This window comes from Callithrix jacchus, chromosome 12 (assembly GCF_049354715.1).
Source record: "Callithrix jacchus isolate 240 chromosome 12, calJac240_pri, whole genome shotgun sequence".
NCBI lineage: Eukaryota > Metazoa > Chordata > Mammalia > Primates > Cebidae > Callithrix > Callithrix jacchus.
The window spans coordinates 42372228-42392780 of NC_133513.1; the positions used below are offsets into that span (position 1 = coordinate 42372228).

Genomic DNA, 20553 nt, shown 5'->3' on the forward strand with positions numbered 1-20553 from the left:
CAGCCTGGGCTACAAGAGCAAAACTTCATCTCCAAATAAATGAATAAATAAATATGTGTAATTTTGAAGGTCAGCTTCCTTTTCTATCTATAGAAGAAATTATTAGACTTACGGTGTTTTCAGTATACCTACTAGCCTTTTCAAGAATGTTGATGGTTACCCTTGTATTTTAAATTTGACTTTTCCTTTTTAAGTCTTAATATATTTAGGAATTTTCGTGGTATTAATAAAATAACTTAATTACTTTAGAGCAGCCAGAAAAGACTACTGAGATTGTTTAATGTACTTTACTTGCTGAATATATGGTTAATCTGAGGTCAGGAGAGGTTGCAGCCTGTTATTAAATTAATTGATGTTTGAAATTACAGTGCCTAAAAGAAAAAGGATTGCTTTAATCTTTTCAAATGTATTTCATTGTTTAAAGATGTGTTTGAGCATTTGTTTTTGAAAATTTTCCAAAATGCAGTTGCGTTCCTTACCTTTTTAATATTTCTGTCTTCCAGGAGTCGGGAGAAAGCAGTGGGAGTTGAAGTCATTGTCAAGTGCTTGCGATCTTTTACAAGAAAATCTCACTGAATGATAGTCATTTAAATTAGTGAAGTAGCAAGACCAGTTATTAAAGGTGACAGTATACAGGAAACACTGCAATTGAACAATGACTCAGCTATATATTTACATCAGTTTATTGGGAGCCTATCTGTTCATCATTTCTCGTGTTCAAGGTAAATCAGTGTTTATTTTAGTAATGTATTTCTATATATAAAAAGCACTATTTCTTGCTTCTGTTCTTTCGACTCATCCCTGTTTGAATAGTTAGGCCCAGCCTACCAGGACAGCTTTTAGGAAAGAATCAAAGATGAAACACGTGCCAAATAATTTTTTAATTTGTCTGTGATGGAAACATTTTCAAGTATTTTTGAAATCTCAGTCTCTCTGAGTCTGTCTTCACAACATAGGCATGATGATACACAGCGTTAGGTCTTGTGAGGATCAAATGAGATAAAGTATGTAAAGCCACCTCAGTTAGTGCCTGAAAGACAGGGTAATAGGTACTCCAGGCTGAACTTCAAAATTTCTCTCTCCTTTAAAATACAGTAAGGAACAAGTATAAGTAATAATTTAAAAATTATTTTATTGGCTGGGCATGGTGGCTCACACCTGTAATCCCAGCACTTCGGGAGGCCAAGGCGGGCAGATTGTCTGAGCTCAGGAGGAGTACTAGCCTGGGCAACATGGTGAAACCTCATCTTTACAAAAAAATACAAAACTTAGCCAGGTGTGGTGGCAGGTGCCTATAATCCTAGCTATTGGGGAGACTGAGGCAGGAGAATCACTTGAACCTGGGAGGCAGAGGCTGCAGTGAGCCAAGATTGCATCACTGCACTCCAGCAAGATTCTGTCCCCCGCCCCCACCCAAAATTCATTTTATTGTGGTTAAAAGACTTTAGAAAGATAACTGGTGCTTGTCTATGCTGAATACTAAAATTTCTTCATAGAGCGCTGACAGTTTGCTGTGACCAATAATGTAATTTTGCTACTGTGTATTCACAGCTCAGAACTCCCAAACAGGAAGTTATTGTAATGACTCTTAGGACCAGATGGTCTGTATTTGTACATGTATGGTTTAAGTAGGATAATATTTTAATCTGAAAAGACAGTACTGTTTTGCAAGAGGATTTTAGATAAAACTTACTGGATATCTTTGTTCTCAAGTTTTTTTACTTCACAGGTTGCATTTTCCTAATGTTTTGTTCACAGTGATCTGGATTAATATCTGCTGTAAAGAAGAAACATGATTAGCAACCATTAAGCTTTTGATATTTTCATCTTAAAACACATAGAATGAAATCTATAGCTTTTTAAAAAAATTTTACCTTAGTATTATAATATCCTTAGTATTACTATGCTCACAATACAGAGCCTTCTTGCAAAGCCCACTTTTTTTTTTTTTTTGAGATGGAGTCTTGCTGTGTCACCAGGCTGGAGTGCAGTGGTACAGTCTCAGCTCACTGTAGTCTCTGACTCCAGGGTTCAAGTGATTCTCCTGCTGCAATCTCCCAAATAGCTGGGACTCTAGGCTAGTGCTACGATGCCCTACTCATTTTTGTATTTTTAGTAGAGACGGGGTTTCACCATATTGGCCAGGATGTTTCTCGATCTCTTGACCTCATGATCTACCCTCCTTGACCTCTCAAAGTGCTGGGATTACAGGTGTGAGCCACCACGCCTGGCCAAAAGTCACTTTTATTTGTGAAGCACCAAATTATTTAGGATAATACCTTTACTTCAGTGTCCGTTACATGCCTTGTTGATCAGCCTCAACCAGAGCTGCCATAGTTTTGAAGATGAGTTAAATTCATAGTAATGTTATTTTTGCTACATCACTCCCAGGTAATCTTCATTTTGGCATAAAATTTTAAAAAATCGATTTATATTACACATAGGTAATATGATACAAAATTCCTAGTCCTCCCCCAGTTCACATTGTTCTATAATAAACTTTTATTAGATGGAATAAGTTGGTAATTAGTTACTATGTAAAAACAAAAAATCTTATTAAGAAATTACATTTCTCTGATAAAGAGTGAAATTTGTTACATTTCCTTTCAAAAAAACTTATTTTGATAGTTGCTTCAAATAACATAAAAATGTTTGCTCTTAAAGCTAAAACCAATGTGGAAAAGTTATTTCTTAGAGATCATGAGGAAAGACTGTAGAATGGTATTACTGGAAATAACTTTTGACTTTAGCTCTAGCTTTATCTTGTTTTGAATTGTGTCTCAGGAAAATAAACTTATCTGTAACTTGGTTTCCTTAATGTAAAATAATAATGCTTATCCTAGATATAAACAAGAATGTTTTGACCATCAACTGTTAGGGTATAGATTTAAGTGCTTTACATTGAGATAAAGTTACTTAGGTTTGAATAGAAAAATGAATCATCTGATACTAAGAGCTGATAGATACCGAATTCTTTTTTTTTTTTTTTTAAACTTGGTCACAAATTTTAGAACAGGATACATTAATATTTGATAGATATTTAGTCCCTTTTTTGGACTTGGTCACAAATGGATTTTAGATTTTAGTAACTAATAATGACTTCAGTAGAGATTTATTTTTAACATAGGCAGTAGGTGTTTGCTGTTCATTCAGTTATTAAGTAGTGTCAAGGCTGACATGTCTGTAATTTTTTCTTTTTTTTGGAGACAGGTGCCAGGCTGGAGTGCAGTGGGCACGATCTTGGCTCACTGCAACCTCCACCTTCCGGGTTCAAGCAATTATCTTGCCTTAGTCTCCTGAGTAGCTGGTACTACAGGCACGAGCCACCATGCCCAGCTAATTTTTTGTACTAAAAAAATTTTTTTGACTAAAAGTAGAGATGGGATTTCACCCTGTTGGCCAGGAAGGTCTCAGTCTCTTGACCTCATTATCTGCCCGCCTCAGCCTCCCAAAGTGCTGGGATTACAGGTGTGAGCCACTGCGCCCAGCCGTCTGTAATTTTCTTGACATTTCCCTTGTGATTCCAAAGTGGCTACTGTTATCTGCATTTGAGGCAGGTAAAACAGGGAAGGGGTCAGCACTGGCCTCAACTAGTCCTGATACCAGGAAAGCAAAAGTGTTACAGATTTTATCTTAAGTCTTAATCATTCCTAATCAGAAGAGCTACTGGAAAACAGGGAAACAGGGTTGTCACAATTGACTTATTAGATTAATCTATATCCATTGCCTAGGGCTAGATGCGTTGTTCCCTCAAACAAAATCACAAGTTTGGTTAACTAGGATAAGGGGGAAAATAGATATCAGTTGGGCAGCTAAAATGGTTTGGGAGAGACTTTATCTTTTCCATCAATTAGAATGTTTTCCTCTACAAGTAATTAAAAAAATTTTTTTAATAGCTTAAATACGACATTTGGGGCTTGGCGATTTTTTTTTTTTTTTTTTTTTTAATGCTTAAACAAGGAGAATGTAGTAAACACACAAGAAGTCTGGATATAAGGGGACCGTAGTTAGTTAATTATGTGGCTCATCAAGACTCAAGTTCTTTGTCTTTTCAACTGTGTTATCTCTAAATGTCAGGTTAGCCACAGTGTCACAATGTGGCTGCTGAGAGACCAGACATCACATGCAGATGAGGTAGGTTTGAATTGACAATGCTCAGTGAAAGAAGAGGGATGGATATCTGTTTGTATCTCTTTTTAATTGATCAATCTTTCTCCAGTCTCTCCCTTCCTCTCCCCAACAGACTTCCTTCTAATCTTAGTGGCCAAAATTCATTATATGCTCTTGTGTCAAATCACTGGCAAGGGGAATGGAACTAAAATTGTTGGGTCAGACCATCAGTTATCTCTGCTGAGAGTAGAGGGCTGTACTTCTCTGAATCACATGGAGGAGGGGAAGGCACTTAATGCGTGTATACGTGTGCACATGCCTGTTGCCAGCAAGGGAAGGAGGAGAAGAATAGGAGTATCTGTTGCTGGGTACCACATTTGTCAACCTGACATCATGCATATGCTAAAGTACTCATGTTGCTATGAAATTTTCAGTTCCTTTTTAGAGGGTTCTGTACCCCAGAGCTGCATCCACTTAGTGCGTGCAGCTACTAATCCAGGACTTCTGGCTGGTGTAAAACCCTCTCCTTCAGGTCCAGATGTGTGTGCCTCTTCATGGTCCAGCAGTGTGTGGCTAAAAGCAATTATCAATGCACAATATACCCAGTATTCAGTGATGAAAATTAAATGGGATAAGTACTATATAAAACTCCCACTCAGAGGAAGAAAAATTGGAAACACCCTCAGTATTCACTGCTCCATAGCTTGTAGATTAAGGATGCTTAGCCTGTTTGACAGCCTCCAGTTTTATTTTTTAGGAGGATTTGCCTTGTCGGTGTTCCTTGGCTAGTGTTTCTACCTTCATGGTCACATCTGAGATGGAGGATGATCTTTCCGGAGACCAAACAGCTTTAGCAGCCTGCCTTCTGTTAGTATGGAGGGCTGATTACTAGAAATTGTCCTATGAATTAAAAACTCACCGCCTGACTGAGTCAGCCTGGGATATCTTTGGCATTATAGTTTCTATAAAGTTTTAGTAGTCTTGCATTCTGTTTGCTCCAGTCTCTTCACTTTTGTTCCATTAAACACAATTAAATATCTTGTCTAGATGTGTGTTCTGAGAATATCTGACCTAGCCACTGGCCTCAGCTTTGCCTATTCTCCTGGCCCTTGGTTTAATGACCTCCGCTCTGAGGGACTCTGCTCCTTTCCCTTGCTAGAAAATGACCTGCTTTATTTGGTACCATAGCGCTTATCTATGAATAAATATTAAAATGGTACCAAATGTCAGTATTTATTGGTCTTCATTATCTTTCTCCATCTAAGACTGTAAGCTTTCATAGATACAGGACTTTGTTTTGTTTACTCTTTGGGTCACCCGAGGCTTAAAACAGTGGCTAGCACTGTGTACTTACTCAGTACATTTTTGTTTAGTGGATGAATACAGTTAAAGTGAAAAAAGCAAGTTGCAAAACTACTTTCTTAGCCATATATTTTTACACTGACCAACCCAGTAGCAACAAGCACCTGTAACAACCCAATTGTAGAATCTGATTATCTTTTTTCACTAAGAATCTAGAACTCCTTGGAGAAATCACTGAGTCTGGCAGGGAAAGAGCAAGGTGATCTTGGAATATCTCAGCCAGAAAGTAAGGGAAAATTCGAAGGATTCATGGACCTGTTGGAATTGGATAATAATTATAGTGAATTCAAACAAATCAAATATGTTTAAATCTATGTGCTTGTAATGACACTTAAGAACAAAATTAGTTAGGGTTAAGGGTTATGGCTCACACCTGTAATGCCAATACTTTGGGAGGCCAAGGTAGGAGAATCACTTGAGCTTCAAGAGTTTGAGACCATCCACAGCTAAACTTGGAGTCCCTTAAAAAAAAAAAGAGTTTGAGACTAGCCTGAGCAACATAGAGCTGGCCTCTACAAAAACTTTTTTAATTAGTTTGTTGTGGTGGTATGCGCCTATAGTCCTGACTGAGGCGGGAGGATCCTCATTCCAGGAGCTTGAGGCTGCATTGAGCCATGATCATACCACTGCACTCCAGTCTGGGCAGCAGAGCAAGACCCTTCTTAAAAAAAGAAAAAGAAAAGAAAACTCGTTGGTTACTGTTAAAAGATGCTAATGCAGTCATTAATTTTGAAAAGTGGTAAACAGAAGGGGAAATCAAGCATTAATCTTGTCTTTCTTATGTGAACTGTGCCACCTATATCCAGTCAGTAGGTGAGGGAAAGCATCTCATCGATGTATTCCAAGTCATAAAAAAGAAGAGAAATAATACGATTCGATACATTCTTTTATACTATGCCAATTGAATTAGTGAATCGAGACCTTAAAAACAGAAATAAGCAGACATTTGGTTCCCTCTTCACCACAACGTACAGAGCAGCTGCATTTCAGCACTCAGTAGGCACATGTGGCTTGTGGCTACCATATTGGGCAGCACAGCTCTCGAGCTAACTACCATTTACAAAAGCTATAGAGAACAAGAGGACATGTTAAATGATGCCAGGAGGATGTGATCAGAAATTCCAGACTGTGGCAAATACTATTCTGGTAAATACCGGGCAAGTTTTTCAGTGTCTGCAAGTAAATCTCAAGGGCAGGAAGAGGAAGAAGAAACCAGTAGAGTAAGAGACTTGGAGACAACCAACTGTGATGTGTGAACCTTATTTGGATCCTGATTCAAGGAAACTACTAAAGCAGTTTGTAACATTTATGATACAATTGGAAATTTAAACATTGCCTTGATGTTCGATGATATTGGTAAGGATAAGGAATTACTATTAATGTTTTTAGGTGTGATTAATTGTTTTTTGAAAGTCTCTATCTTTTAGAGATACACATTGAAATATTTGCACATAAAAGGGCATATCTGGTATTAGCTTCTTAATTATATGAAAGGGGGAGGGAATGAAACAAGAAGGGCCATAAACTGATCATTATAAAAGCTGGACTGTATGGATATGTGTGGGTTCACTGTACAGTTTTCTCCACTTTCATAAAAAGGTTTCTGGCCAGGTGAGGTGGCTCACATCTGTAATCCTAGCACTCTGGGAGGCCAAGTCAGGTGGATCATCTGAGGTTAGGAGTTCGAGATCAGCCTGGCCAACATGGTGAAACCCCATCTCTACTAAAAATACAGTAATCAGCTGGGTGTGTGGCATGTTTCTGTAGTCACAGCTACTCAGGAGGCTGAGGTGGGAGGATTACTTGAACCTGGGAGGCGGAGGTTGCAGTGAGCCGAGATCTGGCCACTGAACTGCAGCCTGGGCAACAGAGTAAGATCCTGTCTCAGAAAAAAAAAAAGTTTTCTGGAAGAATACTTTATTTATAAACATATATATGTAAATGAAGAAAAGGGACTAGAAGCATATACACCAAACAGATAAGTGGTTATGTTTAAGGAAAGGGAGGGCAATTAGATGGGGCCAAAGAGGACTTTTTGGTTTACTTGGTGGGGTTCAATTTTTTTTGATGCTATGATAATACATTGTTTTATTTGAGTATTTTAAAAACGACTTATAGGAAAAATACTTATTTCAAGCATATGCCTAAATAGAATAATATAAAGAGACTCCATTAACTTGTCACTCAGCTTTGACAGTATCAACTGATGACCAAGTCTGTTTCCTCTCTGCTTCTATGCACTTCTCCCATACCCACTCCACCCTTGGGTTATCTTGGGTGATTTTGAGATAATATTTCAGTTAAGTACCAGATACCTTGGCCAGGCACGGTGGCTCATGCCTGTAATCACAGCACTTTGGGAGGCTAAGGCAGGCAGATCACTTGAGATCAAGAGTTTAATACCAGCATGGCCAATATAATGAAACCTCATGTCTATTAAAAATACAAAAATCCGAGCATGGTGGCTGTAACTGTAACTGTATTCCAGTTACTCGGGATCCTGAGGCAGGATAATTGCTTCAACCCAGGAGGCAGACGTTGCAGTGAGTGGAGGTTATGCCACTGCACTCCAGGCTGGGTGACAGAGGAAGACTCTTGTCACAAAAAAAAAAAAAAAAAGAATAAGACACCTCAAAGATCACATACTCTGATCATAATGCAATAAAAGGAATTGAATAGCATAAACTTTTTTTGAGTATTTTTTTTTCTGTGTGAGAAAAGAGTCTTCCTGTGTTGCCCAGGCTGGAGTGCAGTGGCATTATCTTGGCTCGCTGCAACCTCCACCTCCTGGGTTCAAGTGATTCTCCCCCCCCAAGCCACAGCCCCCCAAGTAACTGGGTTATAGTTACAGTTACAGCCACCATGCCCGGCTAATTTTTGTGTTTTTAGTAGAGATGGGGTTTCACCATGTTGGCCAGGCTGGTCTTGAACTCCTGAGCTCAGATGATCTACCCACCTCAGCCTCTCAAAGTGCTGGGATAACAGTCATGAGCCACCTACCTCAGATGATCTATGCACCTCAGCCTCTCAAAGTGCTGGGATTACAGGCATGATTGTTTCTTAAATGATCCTCCCACCTTAGCCACCCAAGTACCTGGGACTACAGGTGTGCTCCACCACACCCAGCTAATTTTTTAAATTTTTTTGTAGAAACCAGGTCTCAGCATGTGTCCCAGGTTGGTCTTGAACTCCCAAGCCCAAGCGACCTACCTGCCTGTGCCTTCCAAAGTGCTAGGATTACAGGCCAGAACCACCATTCCTGGCAGGCATATGGAATTTAATGCAATAACTATATTCATGTTTCCAGAAGCTTTTATTTTTTTGCCACTGAAAGACATCATGGATGATACCGCATGTATGTGTCAGAGTCACTTCCTTCTTGATAATGGGTTGAGAACCAACTTTGATTAATGTTAACTGATTAACTGTAATTTTTATGTTCAACTGAAATACATCTTAACTATAATTTTTTATTGGCCTCTCAAGAGTGTCATAAATTAAGCCTAATCATTCACATATTATTCCATCAGATGTGAAAAGCCCATTCCTGTGCTTTCTGACCCTGCAACAAAATCTTTTCTTTTTTTCTCCCTTTAATGTTCCCCCTAGACCAACATAGTACAACAGAACTACCTTTGGCAATGGAAATTTCTGTATCAATTTGCAAACTATAGCTGACAAACTAAATCCAGCTCATCACTTCATTTTGTGCTGCCCATGAGTGAAGAATGTTGTTTTTGCATTTTTAAGTGATTGCAGAAAAATCAAGAGAATATTTCATGATACATGGAAATTATATGAAACTCAAATTTTTTTATCCATAGGTAATTTTATTGGAACACACCCATGCTCATTTTTGTACATGTTGTCCAGCTGATTTTGCCTTGTATCAGCTAATTGAATAGCTGCAACAGAGACCTTGGGGCCCCCAAAACCAATACCTGTTTTCTGTACCTATACTGTGTATGTGATAGCTACTAGCCAAATGTGGCTTTTGAGCACTCGAATTGTGACTAGTGTGGGTGATAAACTGATTTTTAATTTTACTTCATTTTAATTCATCTACATTTTAAGTCATGTGTGGCTAGTGGCTACCATATTGGACAGCACAGTTGTAGACATGCCACCTTTTCCCCAGTTCTTGCCTCACTGTACTTGACTTTCCTCCTGCTGATGTCTTCCTGGTTTCTATTTAATTAATTATGCAGATTATTGTTACAGAACTCATTAGGGATACTGCCATTGGTGATTACCTCATATGTGCAATGCATCAGAAGCCCATTGGTCTCACCAACCATTTGCTGTCTGAGTTCTTTCGTAGACATTTTATCTTAAGGTTGGGGCAGAGGACATTTATCTGCTGTAGAAAAAGGAAGCCAATAAATTATTGGGGAAGTGTGAAAAATTACTTAGCCAGGAATAAAAACTAGTAAAGTCATCGATGCCAAAAATTGCCATGGATGACAAGGACCTGTAAATGTGCCTGTAGATAGTCATGTGCCTCTGGTAGCTATTTGTCTCTTTGTATGTATACGTTTTCATGTTTTCCTGAGATGTTTTATTTAAGCATGTAAGCTATTAAGTATTTTGTGTGTGTTTGTTTTGAAATATAACCTATACCCCTGGTCCACCCCAGGGCTCGTAATTTATACCTTGTAAATACACAGGACTTATGGGTGGAGAGAGATTAACATATTCTGAACTGAAAGAAGGCCATGTGCCAAGCAAAGTGATGGTGGAGAGCCCTGTAGGATCCAGATCCTCCTGGGCCCTGGGAGCACACAGTGAAAGAGGTTGGATTTTATTTTGAGTGCATTGTGGAACCATTGGTTGATTTTAAATAGGAATGACAAATTTGTGTTCATAAAATGTCTCTGGCCCTGTGGGAAATGAATCACAGGGACCAAGAGCAGAAGCAGAGTGACCAGTTGGAGACATCTTACCTTAGTAAAGGCATGATGTGATGGACCTTGGTGACAGCAGTGGAGTTGGAGAAAAATGAAAACAATTGATGTACATTTTGGAGATTGAGCCAGAAGACTTTGGTTAGACCAGGTTTGGGACAAATCAAGAGTTCCATTTAGGACAAGTCAGTCAGGAGATGCCTAAGCAGGTCATGGCTAGAGGGGTACATCCAGGAACTGTCAACAAAGAGTTGATGCTGTCACCTAGGGAGAGTGCAGAGAAGCTCTTGTGTGCTACTTTTCTTTGTAGTCAGTATCCACTTGATGAAACCTTGCAAGTTTTTAAGATGTACCTTAGATTTCATTACTTTTGACACCTAAGATGAGTTTGGGTTTTGACACCTAGGATGAACTTCTTCCTTTGGTTTACATAACACCTTTCTATTTTGTCATTTTTTCGTGTTTTGAGATGGAGTTTTGCTCTTGTCACCCAGGCTGGAGTGCAGTGGCGTGATCTCTGCTCACTGCAATGTCTACCTCCCAGGTTCAAGCGATTCTCCTGCCTCAGCCACCCAAATACTGGGATTACAGGCGCCTGCCATCATGCCATTTTTTATAATTTTTAGTAGAGACGGGGTTTCACCATGTTGGCCAGGCTGGTCTCGTACTCCTAACCTCGGGTGATCCTCCTGCCTCAGCCTCCCAAAGTGCAGGTGTGAGCCACCATGCCCAGCCTTGTATTTTGTCACTTTTCACGTTGTATTTATTTGCTTTTGTGCTTATTGCTCCTGTGCTTCCCACCAAGTTCCTCAAGGCCACATATGTGGCTTTGATGCCACATCTTTGCATTTCCAGCATTTAATACCTTGCCTGCACATAGTAGACCCCTAGTAAGTATTCTGTTGAATAATTGGCATAATATAAGCTCCAGATACAGCTATTGTAATTGAGGTTTTTTTGTCTTGTAAATTCAAACAGTATTCTAGGAAGTTTCATATACCTTGGAGCTTTTCAGGTTATCAATGATCTTTTAGTGTTATGATCTTTGTTATTAGTAACATCTTCATTTGGATGCTATTTTACATCTAGTTTAAGCAGCTTAGTAGATATTCATTTGATCTACTTATAACCTTGATTTGAATTAGGCAGGAATTACTATCATCATTTTCTATAGAGAACTGAGGCTCAGAGAGTCACTTATCTGTTCCCATTACTGGGACTTGAACCCTTCACTTCTTGCTGTTATCTCCAGTGATATTTCTGCCACACTAAACTGCTTTTTCTGTGTCACTAGATTTTTGAAAAATCAATTGCTGTGATACATTATTTACTGTTTTTTCTTTAGAGCTGAATTGATCATTGTCTTCTGTTAACGTAATAGGATTTTAAAGCTGGTTAGTTGACCTTATCTGTCCGGTGGTCCTGTAGTGGTATTAAGTAAGTGAAGCCTGGAAAAGTGACATGGCTTGCCCTAGACCATCCAGCTAGGTAAAGTGAGGTAGGCCCACGGTAAAACAGAATCCCAGCCTTCTCATTTCCTGCCCAGTGGATTTCTTCCCTTCATGTACCTCCTGCTTTTCCCTACCCCATCTTTTACAGTTGATGTTTCTTTTTCTTTCTTTTTTTTTTTTTTTTTTGAGATGGAGTCTCGAACTGTCACCCTGTTTGCAGTGCAGTAGCACAGTCCTCACTTACTGCAACCTTCGCCTCCCAGGTTCAATTGATTCTCCTGCCTCAGCCTCCTGAGTAGCTGGAATTACAGGCATCCACCACCACACTCAGCTAATTTTTTGTATTTTTAGTAGAGACGGGGAGTTTCACCATGTTGGCTAGGCTGGCCTTGAACTCCTGACCTCATGATTCGCCTGCCTCAGCCTCCCAAGGTGCTGGGATTACAGGCATGAGCCACCGCACCTGGCCCTACAGTTGGTTGATGTTTCTAACATAAAAGACATCATTCCACTTTGTAGCAATCAGTTTATAGCTCTAATGGAAGCGTTGACATTATATTACGGAATTTATTTCTGAAAGGAGAAGGTAGGTGAGGGGGATGGGTAATATATGTATATACATAAACTTCCAGCTCTTTTTTTTTTTTTTTTCTCTAAGTGTTTTCTCTCCTGGCCAGGCACAGTGGCTTATGCCTGTAATCCCAGCACTTTGGGAGGCCAAGGCAGGTGGATCACTACAGGTCAGGAGTTTGAGACCAGCCTGGCCAACATGTTGAAACCCTGTCCCTATTAACAAAATACAAAAAAATTAGCCAGGCGTAGTGACGGGTGTCTGTAATCTCCAGCTACTGAGGAAGCTGAGGCAGGAGAATAATTTGAACCTGGAAGGTGGAGGTTGCAGTGAGCCAAGATGGTGCCACTGCACTCCTCTAGGCTGGGTGACAGTGAGACTCTGTCTTGAAAAATAAGTGTTTTCTCTCCTGTTGTTAATATGTACTCATACGGTAGCAAATTCCTTTACTAAGTATTCAGCATAAGAAAGTAAAGGTTATTGGCCAGACATGGTGGCTCATCCTTATAATTCCAGCACTTTGGGAGACTGAGGTGGGAGGATTGCTTGAGCCCAGGAGTTCAAGACCAACCTGCGCAGCATTTGTCCCTACAAAGAATTTAAAAGGTAGTGGGGCGTGGTGGCACAAGCCCTTGGTCCCAGCTACTCTGAAGGCTGAGGTGGGAGGATCACTTGAGCCTGGGAGTTTGAGGCTTCAGTTCATTGTGATCACGTACCTACACTCCAGCCTGGGCAATAGAGTGAGACTGTGTCTCAAAAAAAAAAAAAAAAAAAAAAAAGTGATGATTATTAAAACTGAAGACATCGAATCACCAAAACACGTTATTTAGCAGCACTTTTTCTGTTATCAGTACCTGCATATGTGATTTTTTTTTCGTCTTTTCAGTAGTTTATCTCATCAGTGTGGTAAATACAAAGTCAAGTCTGTATTGTGCCTTGAACCACTTATTTAACATTTATAATGAAATACAGATACACTTGTCTCTTTGGTTCTGCCCTTCCATTCCCTTGAGAATAACCCACAAAGAATGGCCTGAGTCAGAGAGAGAAAGTAATGATTAGAACAGTTGTTTGAGTTCTGTTCTGCTTCCAGCCTGAAAGATTTAGTACCAAATATGACAGTATCTGTCACTGCAGGCTACTAGATTGTAGTGTGAGAACATAGTTCCATTTCTGTGAGCTAACTGCTGCCCTTCTATAACCTTCAGTTTCTGGCAGCATGGTCTGGAATCAAACCAATGACCTTGAGGCAAAAGTCTCCAGATAACATGATTGGTCCCCATGCTCTCATGATTTCCTTACTTAAGCAATTAAAGGCCAAAGCAAGATGCTTAGTTAACTTCTTTTCTGCATAGAAGCACAAGTAAAGGACTTGTTAAAAGTCATAAGTTTCAAACCCAAAGAGTTACAAGAAGAATCATGATTTGTCTGTATTTAATCCTTGGAAACTCTCACAGACTTCTCTGAAGTCTCCCCGTTTTGTGCCTTTCTTACAAGTGATGACTGTATATTTACCTGGCAGGGGAGGTATCATGATCACGAAGGTGGTTTTCCCAGGGCAAGGCTTATTCGTTGCACTCCAGATGTACTGACCCCTGTGATTTCCCCAAATGTGGGAAACTCGACTGCATAATTGTGGTAGTGGGGGACTTCGTTCATGCTTTCCCCTGGGTACATTTTTTAAAAATTTAAATTATTTTAAAAATATAAAAAACAAGTTTTGACTGTACTCTGCCCTGCACCACTCTTTGTCTTTCACTAGTGCAGAAATTGTGATATAGCTGTCTTCATATACCCCACAAAACCTGGTGTAGTAATACTGTGCATAATAATTTATTAACAAATGACTGTTGGGTGAATTAAATTTATATTTCTAAAGAAAAATGTTAACTGTAATTATTGTGATAAGAAAGCTTAGCAATTTTTTCTCCTTGAAAATTGTAATCAAACAATTAGTTTTTTTGGAAATGATTTACTTACAATTACATATTTGAATGCAGGACAGAATCTAGACAGTATGCTCCATGGCACTGGGATGAAATCAGACTCCGACCAGAAGAAGTCAGAAAATGGAGTAACCTTGGCACCGGAGGATACCTTGCCTTTTTTAAAGTGCTATTGCTCAGGGCACTGCCCGGATGATGCTATTAATAACACCTGCATGTAAGTATTTTACACAGTCCTTCTCAAGAGTTCAGAGAACAGAGTTGCATTTAGTGCTATTTTAAGAATTATTAAACTTGTCTGAGGTTCTTTTTCCTTCATATATGGTATCTTTCCAGAAAGCCAAAAAGCTTTTTGTTTTATATATTAGAACATAACTCCATTAAGTGATTGATAGGTAAGTTACTGTATTAGAATTATGTTATACTGCAGCTTTTAAAATAAGATCAAAGGGATCTAGTATTTGTTTACCATCTGATTTTTTTAATGATCTTTTAATATTAAAGTTATTGATGCTTATTTTTGAGAACTTAGAGATTACCAAAAAAGAAACCAAAAAACTCACCCCAACCTGCTACTGCGTTTTAATTAAAATGAATTGTTTTAAACTATAGATGGGGTCTTGCTTTGTTGCCCAGGCTGGTCCTCAAACTCCTGGGCTCAAGCATTCCTTCTACTTCAGCCTCCCAAGTGCTGGGATTACTAGTGTGAGCTGCCACACCTGGCCTCCTACTTCTTAATGGGTTGAAATGTTTTGCAGATATATGAGAATCATATTGTGTCAATTAATTTTATGCTTTTTTTCTTACCTGTGAACTTAAGGAATCCAAATCTGATTTATAAAACTATTTTAATTTTTCTACTGTATTTTATGTTAACTATGAAACATTTTATATATGATCATGTAATTCTAGTACATATTTGTTGGAGACACTAACGTATTGACTTAATAAGACCAAAAGAATCGCCTGAACAACTCAGCCTCATCTCCTTGTCTCCTTGTTATAAAGGCAATAATGAATGTTGTGTTTTGTATTTTCTTAATAATTGTATGCTCCTTGAATGGACCAGATAGAAAGAAAGCATGTACACTCTTGAACCTATGTGATGACCGCCGTGTCTTAGGTTTGCTACTTGTTCCCTGATGGTGGTGGGCTCTGTTGGCTGAGGTGACTAGTTTTCCATTTACACCTTCCTGGGAGTTTGCCTGCAGGGGACTGCTCCCCACTGTGTCACCAAATAATATTTTGCTAAACTTCTTGCCTATAGTACCTGCCTGATACAATGGGTTGTCTGTTAGTACCTTAGTAACCCAGAGTAAAACTGAATCATCTATTTTAACAGAATTCTACCCCACACTTAACATTTTCTCCTAACAGAAAACAAAGAATTCTGCAAAATTCTTCTAAGTAGAAGCAGCACAGTTGCTGATATTAACAATAAATAGGAGTATAGAAAAAGCTCCTAGAAATTTCTCCCATATCTGTTAGAGTCTATATGAATATATTAAGGGGAAACTCCAGGACACCAACACTAAAATGATAAGAATTTCATTAAAAATAGGTATGTAAATTGATTGAAAGCTTATTCCAAAGTTCTCCCTGTTTTCCTATCATAGTCAATAAAAGATGCCTTTCAGGCTCTTGATTAATCTGTTCTTCCCAACTTACCCCAACTTTTGTTTTTGGTCATTGAGTCTGTTTGTATGTTTCAGAGAAAAGTTTGCATGTACAATATGGGAATACTGAAAATATGGGTAAAAAGAGACAAGTTATTTTAAAGTATATTTTCCAAACATGACTTACCTTATAAAATTTTATAAATCAGCTTTCTGTGATCACATGCCTGTGATTAGCAAAGAAAAATCACATAACTCACATGTAGAGGACTTGTTTAATAGAAATCCTTTTCTACTTGAGATAGGGTTGTCACTGGCTTTTTAGATGTTAGCTCAGACATAACTTTAATTTGCCTTAAAACCTATTTGACTTTGCCAGTAAATCACATGTGAATGCAATTCTCAATCACAAAACAAAGTATTAAAGGCCATCCATACCTGTTCACATTCAGGCTTAAATTTTATTAGTACTTTTTATGTGAATTTATGTTTTTTTTTCCTGTTTTAGAACTAATGGACATTGCTTTGCCATCATAGAAGAAGATGACCAGGGAGAAACCACATTAGCTTCAGGGTGTATGAAATATGAAGGATCTGATTTTCAGTGCAAAGTAAGATATAATTTGGGACCCATGAGACAAAGGGAGGGGCCACATGAAAGCATGATTTGAGAATGCCTGATGTACACATAGCTGTATGTTCACATCAGTAAATGTGTTGGAGGAATGTATACTGTCTAGATTCTGTCCTGCATTCAAATATATAATTTATAAATAAATTATTTCTCAAAAGCTAATTGTTTGATTACAGTTTCCTTTTTTTTCTTCTGTAGACTGTCTGGCTCTGTTGCCCAGGCTGGAGTGTAGTGCTGCGATCTCCGCTCACTGCAACCTCAAGCCAGCCTCTCACCTCAGCTTCCTGAATGGCTGAGACTACAGGTGCATGCCACTACACCTGGCTAATTTTTGTTTTTTTTGTAAAGATGGGGTTTCACCATGTTGCCCAGGCTGGTCTCAAACTCCTGGGCTCAAGTGATCTGCCCGCATTGGCCTCCCAAAGTGCTAGGATTACAGGTGTGAGCCACTGTGCCCAGCCTGATTACAATTTTCTTTTTCCTCTATTCGGGAGACTGAGGCAGGAGAATCGCTCGACCCTGGGAGGCAGAGATTGCAGTGAGCTGAGATCTTTCCACTGCACTTTAGCCTGGGACACAGTGAGACCCTGTCTGAAAAAATAAACAAACACAAATCTTTCTTTAAGTTTCAGCCATCTTTGGCTACTGATTACATTTTCAACGAGAAAAAGTTTCTAAGATTTCTTAACACAATAATTGCAGCTAACTTATTTCTTTAAAAATAAAAATTTTATTTAAGTAATATGATTATCGTAATTGAAATTCCAGATTATTTTACTATAAAAAGTTGTAAATCATCCTAGGTTGTCATGACTGCAAAAATGATGTTTTCACTCTTATTCGTAGATTATAACATTTACTGAAAAGACTTGTGAGATATTGGCAGTAACCTTTGTATCACTCTGAGACAACTTAGAAATGTTAAAGATACACTGCAAACTCTAGGGAAACAACTAAAATTGAAAAAAAGAAATTTAAGGCCTTGTAAGGAGGTGTTAGTGGAGCTACTTTAAAAGCAGCAGCAAAGGAATCAGGATGGTAATAGTTTATGAGCATCCTGATGGCCCTCGGTTATAAAGCTGATCTCTTCAAAATTTTGTATAATAATTTTGTCCCATCAGATCCTTCCAGTGTTTCCGAAACCAGCTCCAGATAGAATTGTTCGTGCATAATTTAAGTCTCAGCTATGTTAGAAAATTGTTCCTCTTATTTAGAAATTCTCAGGATGGATAGAAACCTTAGACGTTACATGTTTCAACCTCACGGCTAATATTTGGAATCACCCTCTTTGCAAATGACTGCAAATCTATCTTCCTGTCTGACTCTTTGGACCGTAGAGAACAAACCTAATCTCTCTTTAAGATGACAGCCCTTTACTGAGTAAAAAAAGTGCTTCATCCTGCTGGTCTTGCCCAGTGAAAATAGTAGTTCACAGTGACCTCAGCTGCTCCTTATATGATCAGCTTTAGAGTTATTCACTCTCCACTTCCTCAGTGTAATAGGCAGAATTGAGTGTGGTCTGATCAAGGAAAAAAATAGAGAATAAATAACCCTGTTCCCTTTTCTAAACACAGCCAAGTCTCGTGTTAGATGTTTGGCAGTCACACCATATTCTCGAACCATTGAGCTTTCTGTCGGCTGAAATCACCCTGTCACTCATGCTGCTGCTGAGCCACATCCCCTCCACTCTTCATTGGTGCTGTTGGTTTCTTCACACAAATAAGTAGATGGGAATGGAATGCGCTTTCCTATTTAGTTGTTATATACTTGCCTATGTGAATTTATAAGTATCCTTTTTTCTAATTTTTGGGGATTTGAAGGATGCTAATTTAGTTGTTCCAGTTTTAGGCTATTTGCATATTTATCAACCACACATACTATACATTTTTTTAATCACTTAAAAAATTGAATAAAGAGCTATGGTTAGGGCACTGAGCCCAGCAGTAATAACCAGTGTCCTACAGGCCCCAAGAGTAGGCCTGTCCTAAACTGCATTCACTATTATAAGTTAGTAGTTAAACTTGACAAGCTGTTCAAATCTATATACTGCTATGAACCTTTGGGCAAGGCACTCCGCTCTTTTGTTTTCTCATCCATGAAGGAATTATTATAAGGATCAAATGATATACATGTGAATAGTTTAGCACAATTGGCACATAGTAAGGGTTTAATAGATGTTAGCTTCGACTATATTGATTCTTTAACAGCAGTCTTCATACTGTTACCCATATCCCGGGGTACACTCAGACTGTGTTATATGAGGGTAACAAGCACGTAGATAGTTTTAAGGTAATCGGTTTTTGGATCCTGAACTTCCGTAGGTCCTGTTGCTAAATATTTCTCTGCCTGAGAACAGAAACTTCTCAAGCATTTTACAGCAGTTCTCTTTCCCTTCCTCTCTTTTCATAGTCACCCCCTCCTTGTTAACAAATTGAAGGCCTGAGGTGTAAAACTTCAAATTTCCAAACTGTGTTGTAATTTGAAATAAAGACATCAGTATAGGCTATGTGGGGTTATCAAATAAGTGTTTACCTGACAGATGGTTTTCAGTTGTTTGCTTTGAACCAAGTTGCTAGATCATTGAAAATAATTTTTGATGATAGAATCTTTATGGCATTTTTAGCATATGCTTTGGAAGGACTTTAAGCAATTATGGGCTAGCTCACGCCTGTAATTCCAGCAATTTGGGAGGCTAAGGCGGGCAGATCACTTGAGCTCACAAGTTTGAGACCAGCCTGAGCAACATGGTGAAATCCCAATCTATAAAAATACAAAACTTAGCTGGGTACAGTGGCTCACACCTGTCATTCTAGCACTTTAAGAGGCTGAGGTGGGCGGATCACCTGAGGTCAAGAGTTTGAGACCAGCCTGGCCAACATGGTGAAACCCCGTCTCGAATAAAACTACAAAAATTAGCTGGATGTGGTGGCACACACCTGTAATCCCAGTTACTTGAAAGGCTGAGGCAGGAGAATCGTTTGAACCCAGAAGGTGGAGGTTGCAGTGAGCTGAGATAGCGTCACTGCACTCTGGAGACTCTGTCTCCAAAAAAAAAAAAAGCTGAGATGGGAGGATGGCTTGAGCCTGGGAGTAGTAAGCTGATATCATATGACTGCACCCCAGTGTGCAGAGTGATAGCCAGATCTTGTCTCAGAAAAAGAAAAAAAAAATGCCTTTTCCGGTAACATTTTCTTAAGTTTATATTTAATAAAGATTGTAACATATATATTGTTTTGATCAATTTTATGCTAATGATTATGATAAATGAGAATAATTTTCTAGGACTTAAAGACATACAGTTACAGGAAATAAAAGAATTTATATACTCATCTTTGATGTGGACAGTTATATATTACTTTAGGACGTAATTATTGTGGGAGATACTGAAAGAAATAAGAGTTCAAGAAGAAATGAGTTCTAGTATAAAATGTCTCACTATTAAAAGAAGCATTTGTTCATTTTTTTTTTAATTATAATGGGTATCAAATTACAATGCTACTTAGATTCTACTGAGTGCATTAAAAACTGATATAACACTTCTATTTGAAAATGATGTAATACTTCTATTTCAAAGTGTCATTATGTGCAGTAAGCCAGAAATTATTAAATTTATGGTGAAAATTTTTAGGTGTCACCTGAAAAATATGTGAGGGATACGTTGCTTTTAAGAATTGGGTTATATCAGCAAAAATTTTGACCAGCACTTACCTAATTTTTTTTATTTCTTGGTAAACGTCACCCAAGTAGAGCATCTCACCCAAGCACAGCGCTCTCATGTTCATCCTAAACCTTTCCCCGGTGCCTTCACATACTGCCAAGTGCGGTGCAGAACAGATGTGAGTGCCTTGTCCCTAGGCCTCGCATTCTTGGTGTGGCACAGAACAGTTGTGAGTGCCTGTCACCAGGCCTCACGTTTCTGGCATGGTGCAGAACAGATGTGAGTGCCTATCCCCAGGCCT

The 20553-nt window shown here is 38.7% G+C and overlaps 1 protein-coding gene and 1 non-coding gene across 15 annotated transcripts in view; both read left to right on the forward strand.

Annotated features, from left to right (window-relative positions):
- BMPR1A (bone morphogenetic protein receptor type 1A) overlaps positions 1-20553 on the forward strand; it is a 168011-nt gene that overhangs the window by 113368 nt on the left and 34090 nt on the right. For all 14 annotated transcript variants that reach the window (XR_013524845.1, XR_008475461.2, XR_013524843.1 and 11 more), the window contains 3 exons: positions 504-722; positions 14399-14561; positions 16469-16571. Coding sequence is in view for 10 of the 14 variants with exons in the window: in XM_078345379.1 (XP_078201505.1) it covers positions 656-722; positions 14399-14561; positions 16469-16571 (333 nt within the window). In the remaining 4 variants the exon portion in view is untranslated. The remainder of the gene's footprint in view (positions 1-503; positions 723-14398; positions 14562-16468; positions 16572-20553) is intronic.
- Positions 13906-14068, forward strand: LOC118146619 (U1 spliceosomal RNA). The gene has a single exon (XR_004732466.1). It is a non-coding gene; the product is annotated as a U1 spliceosomal RNA (small nuclear RNA).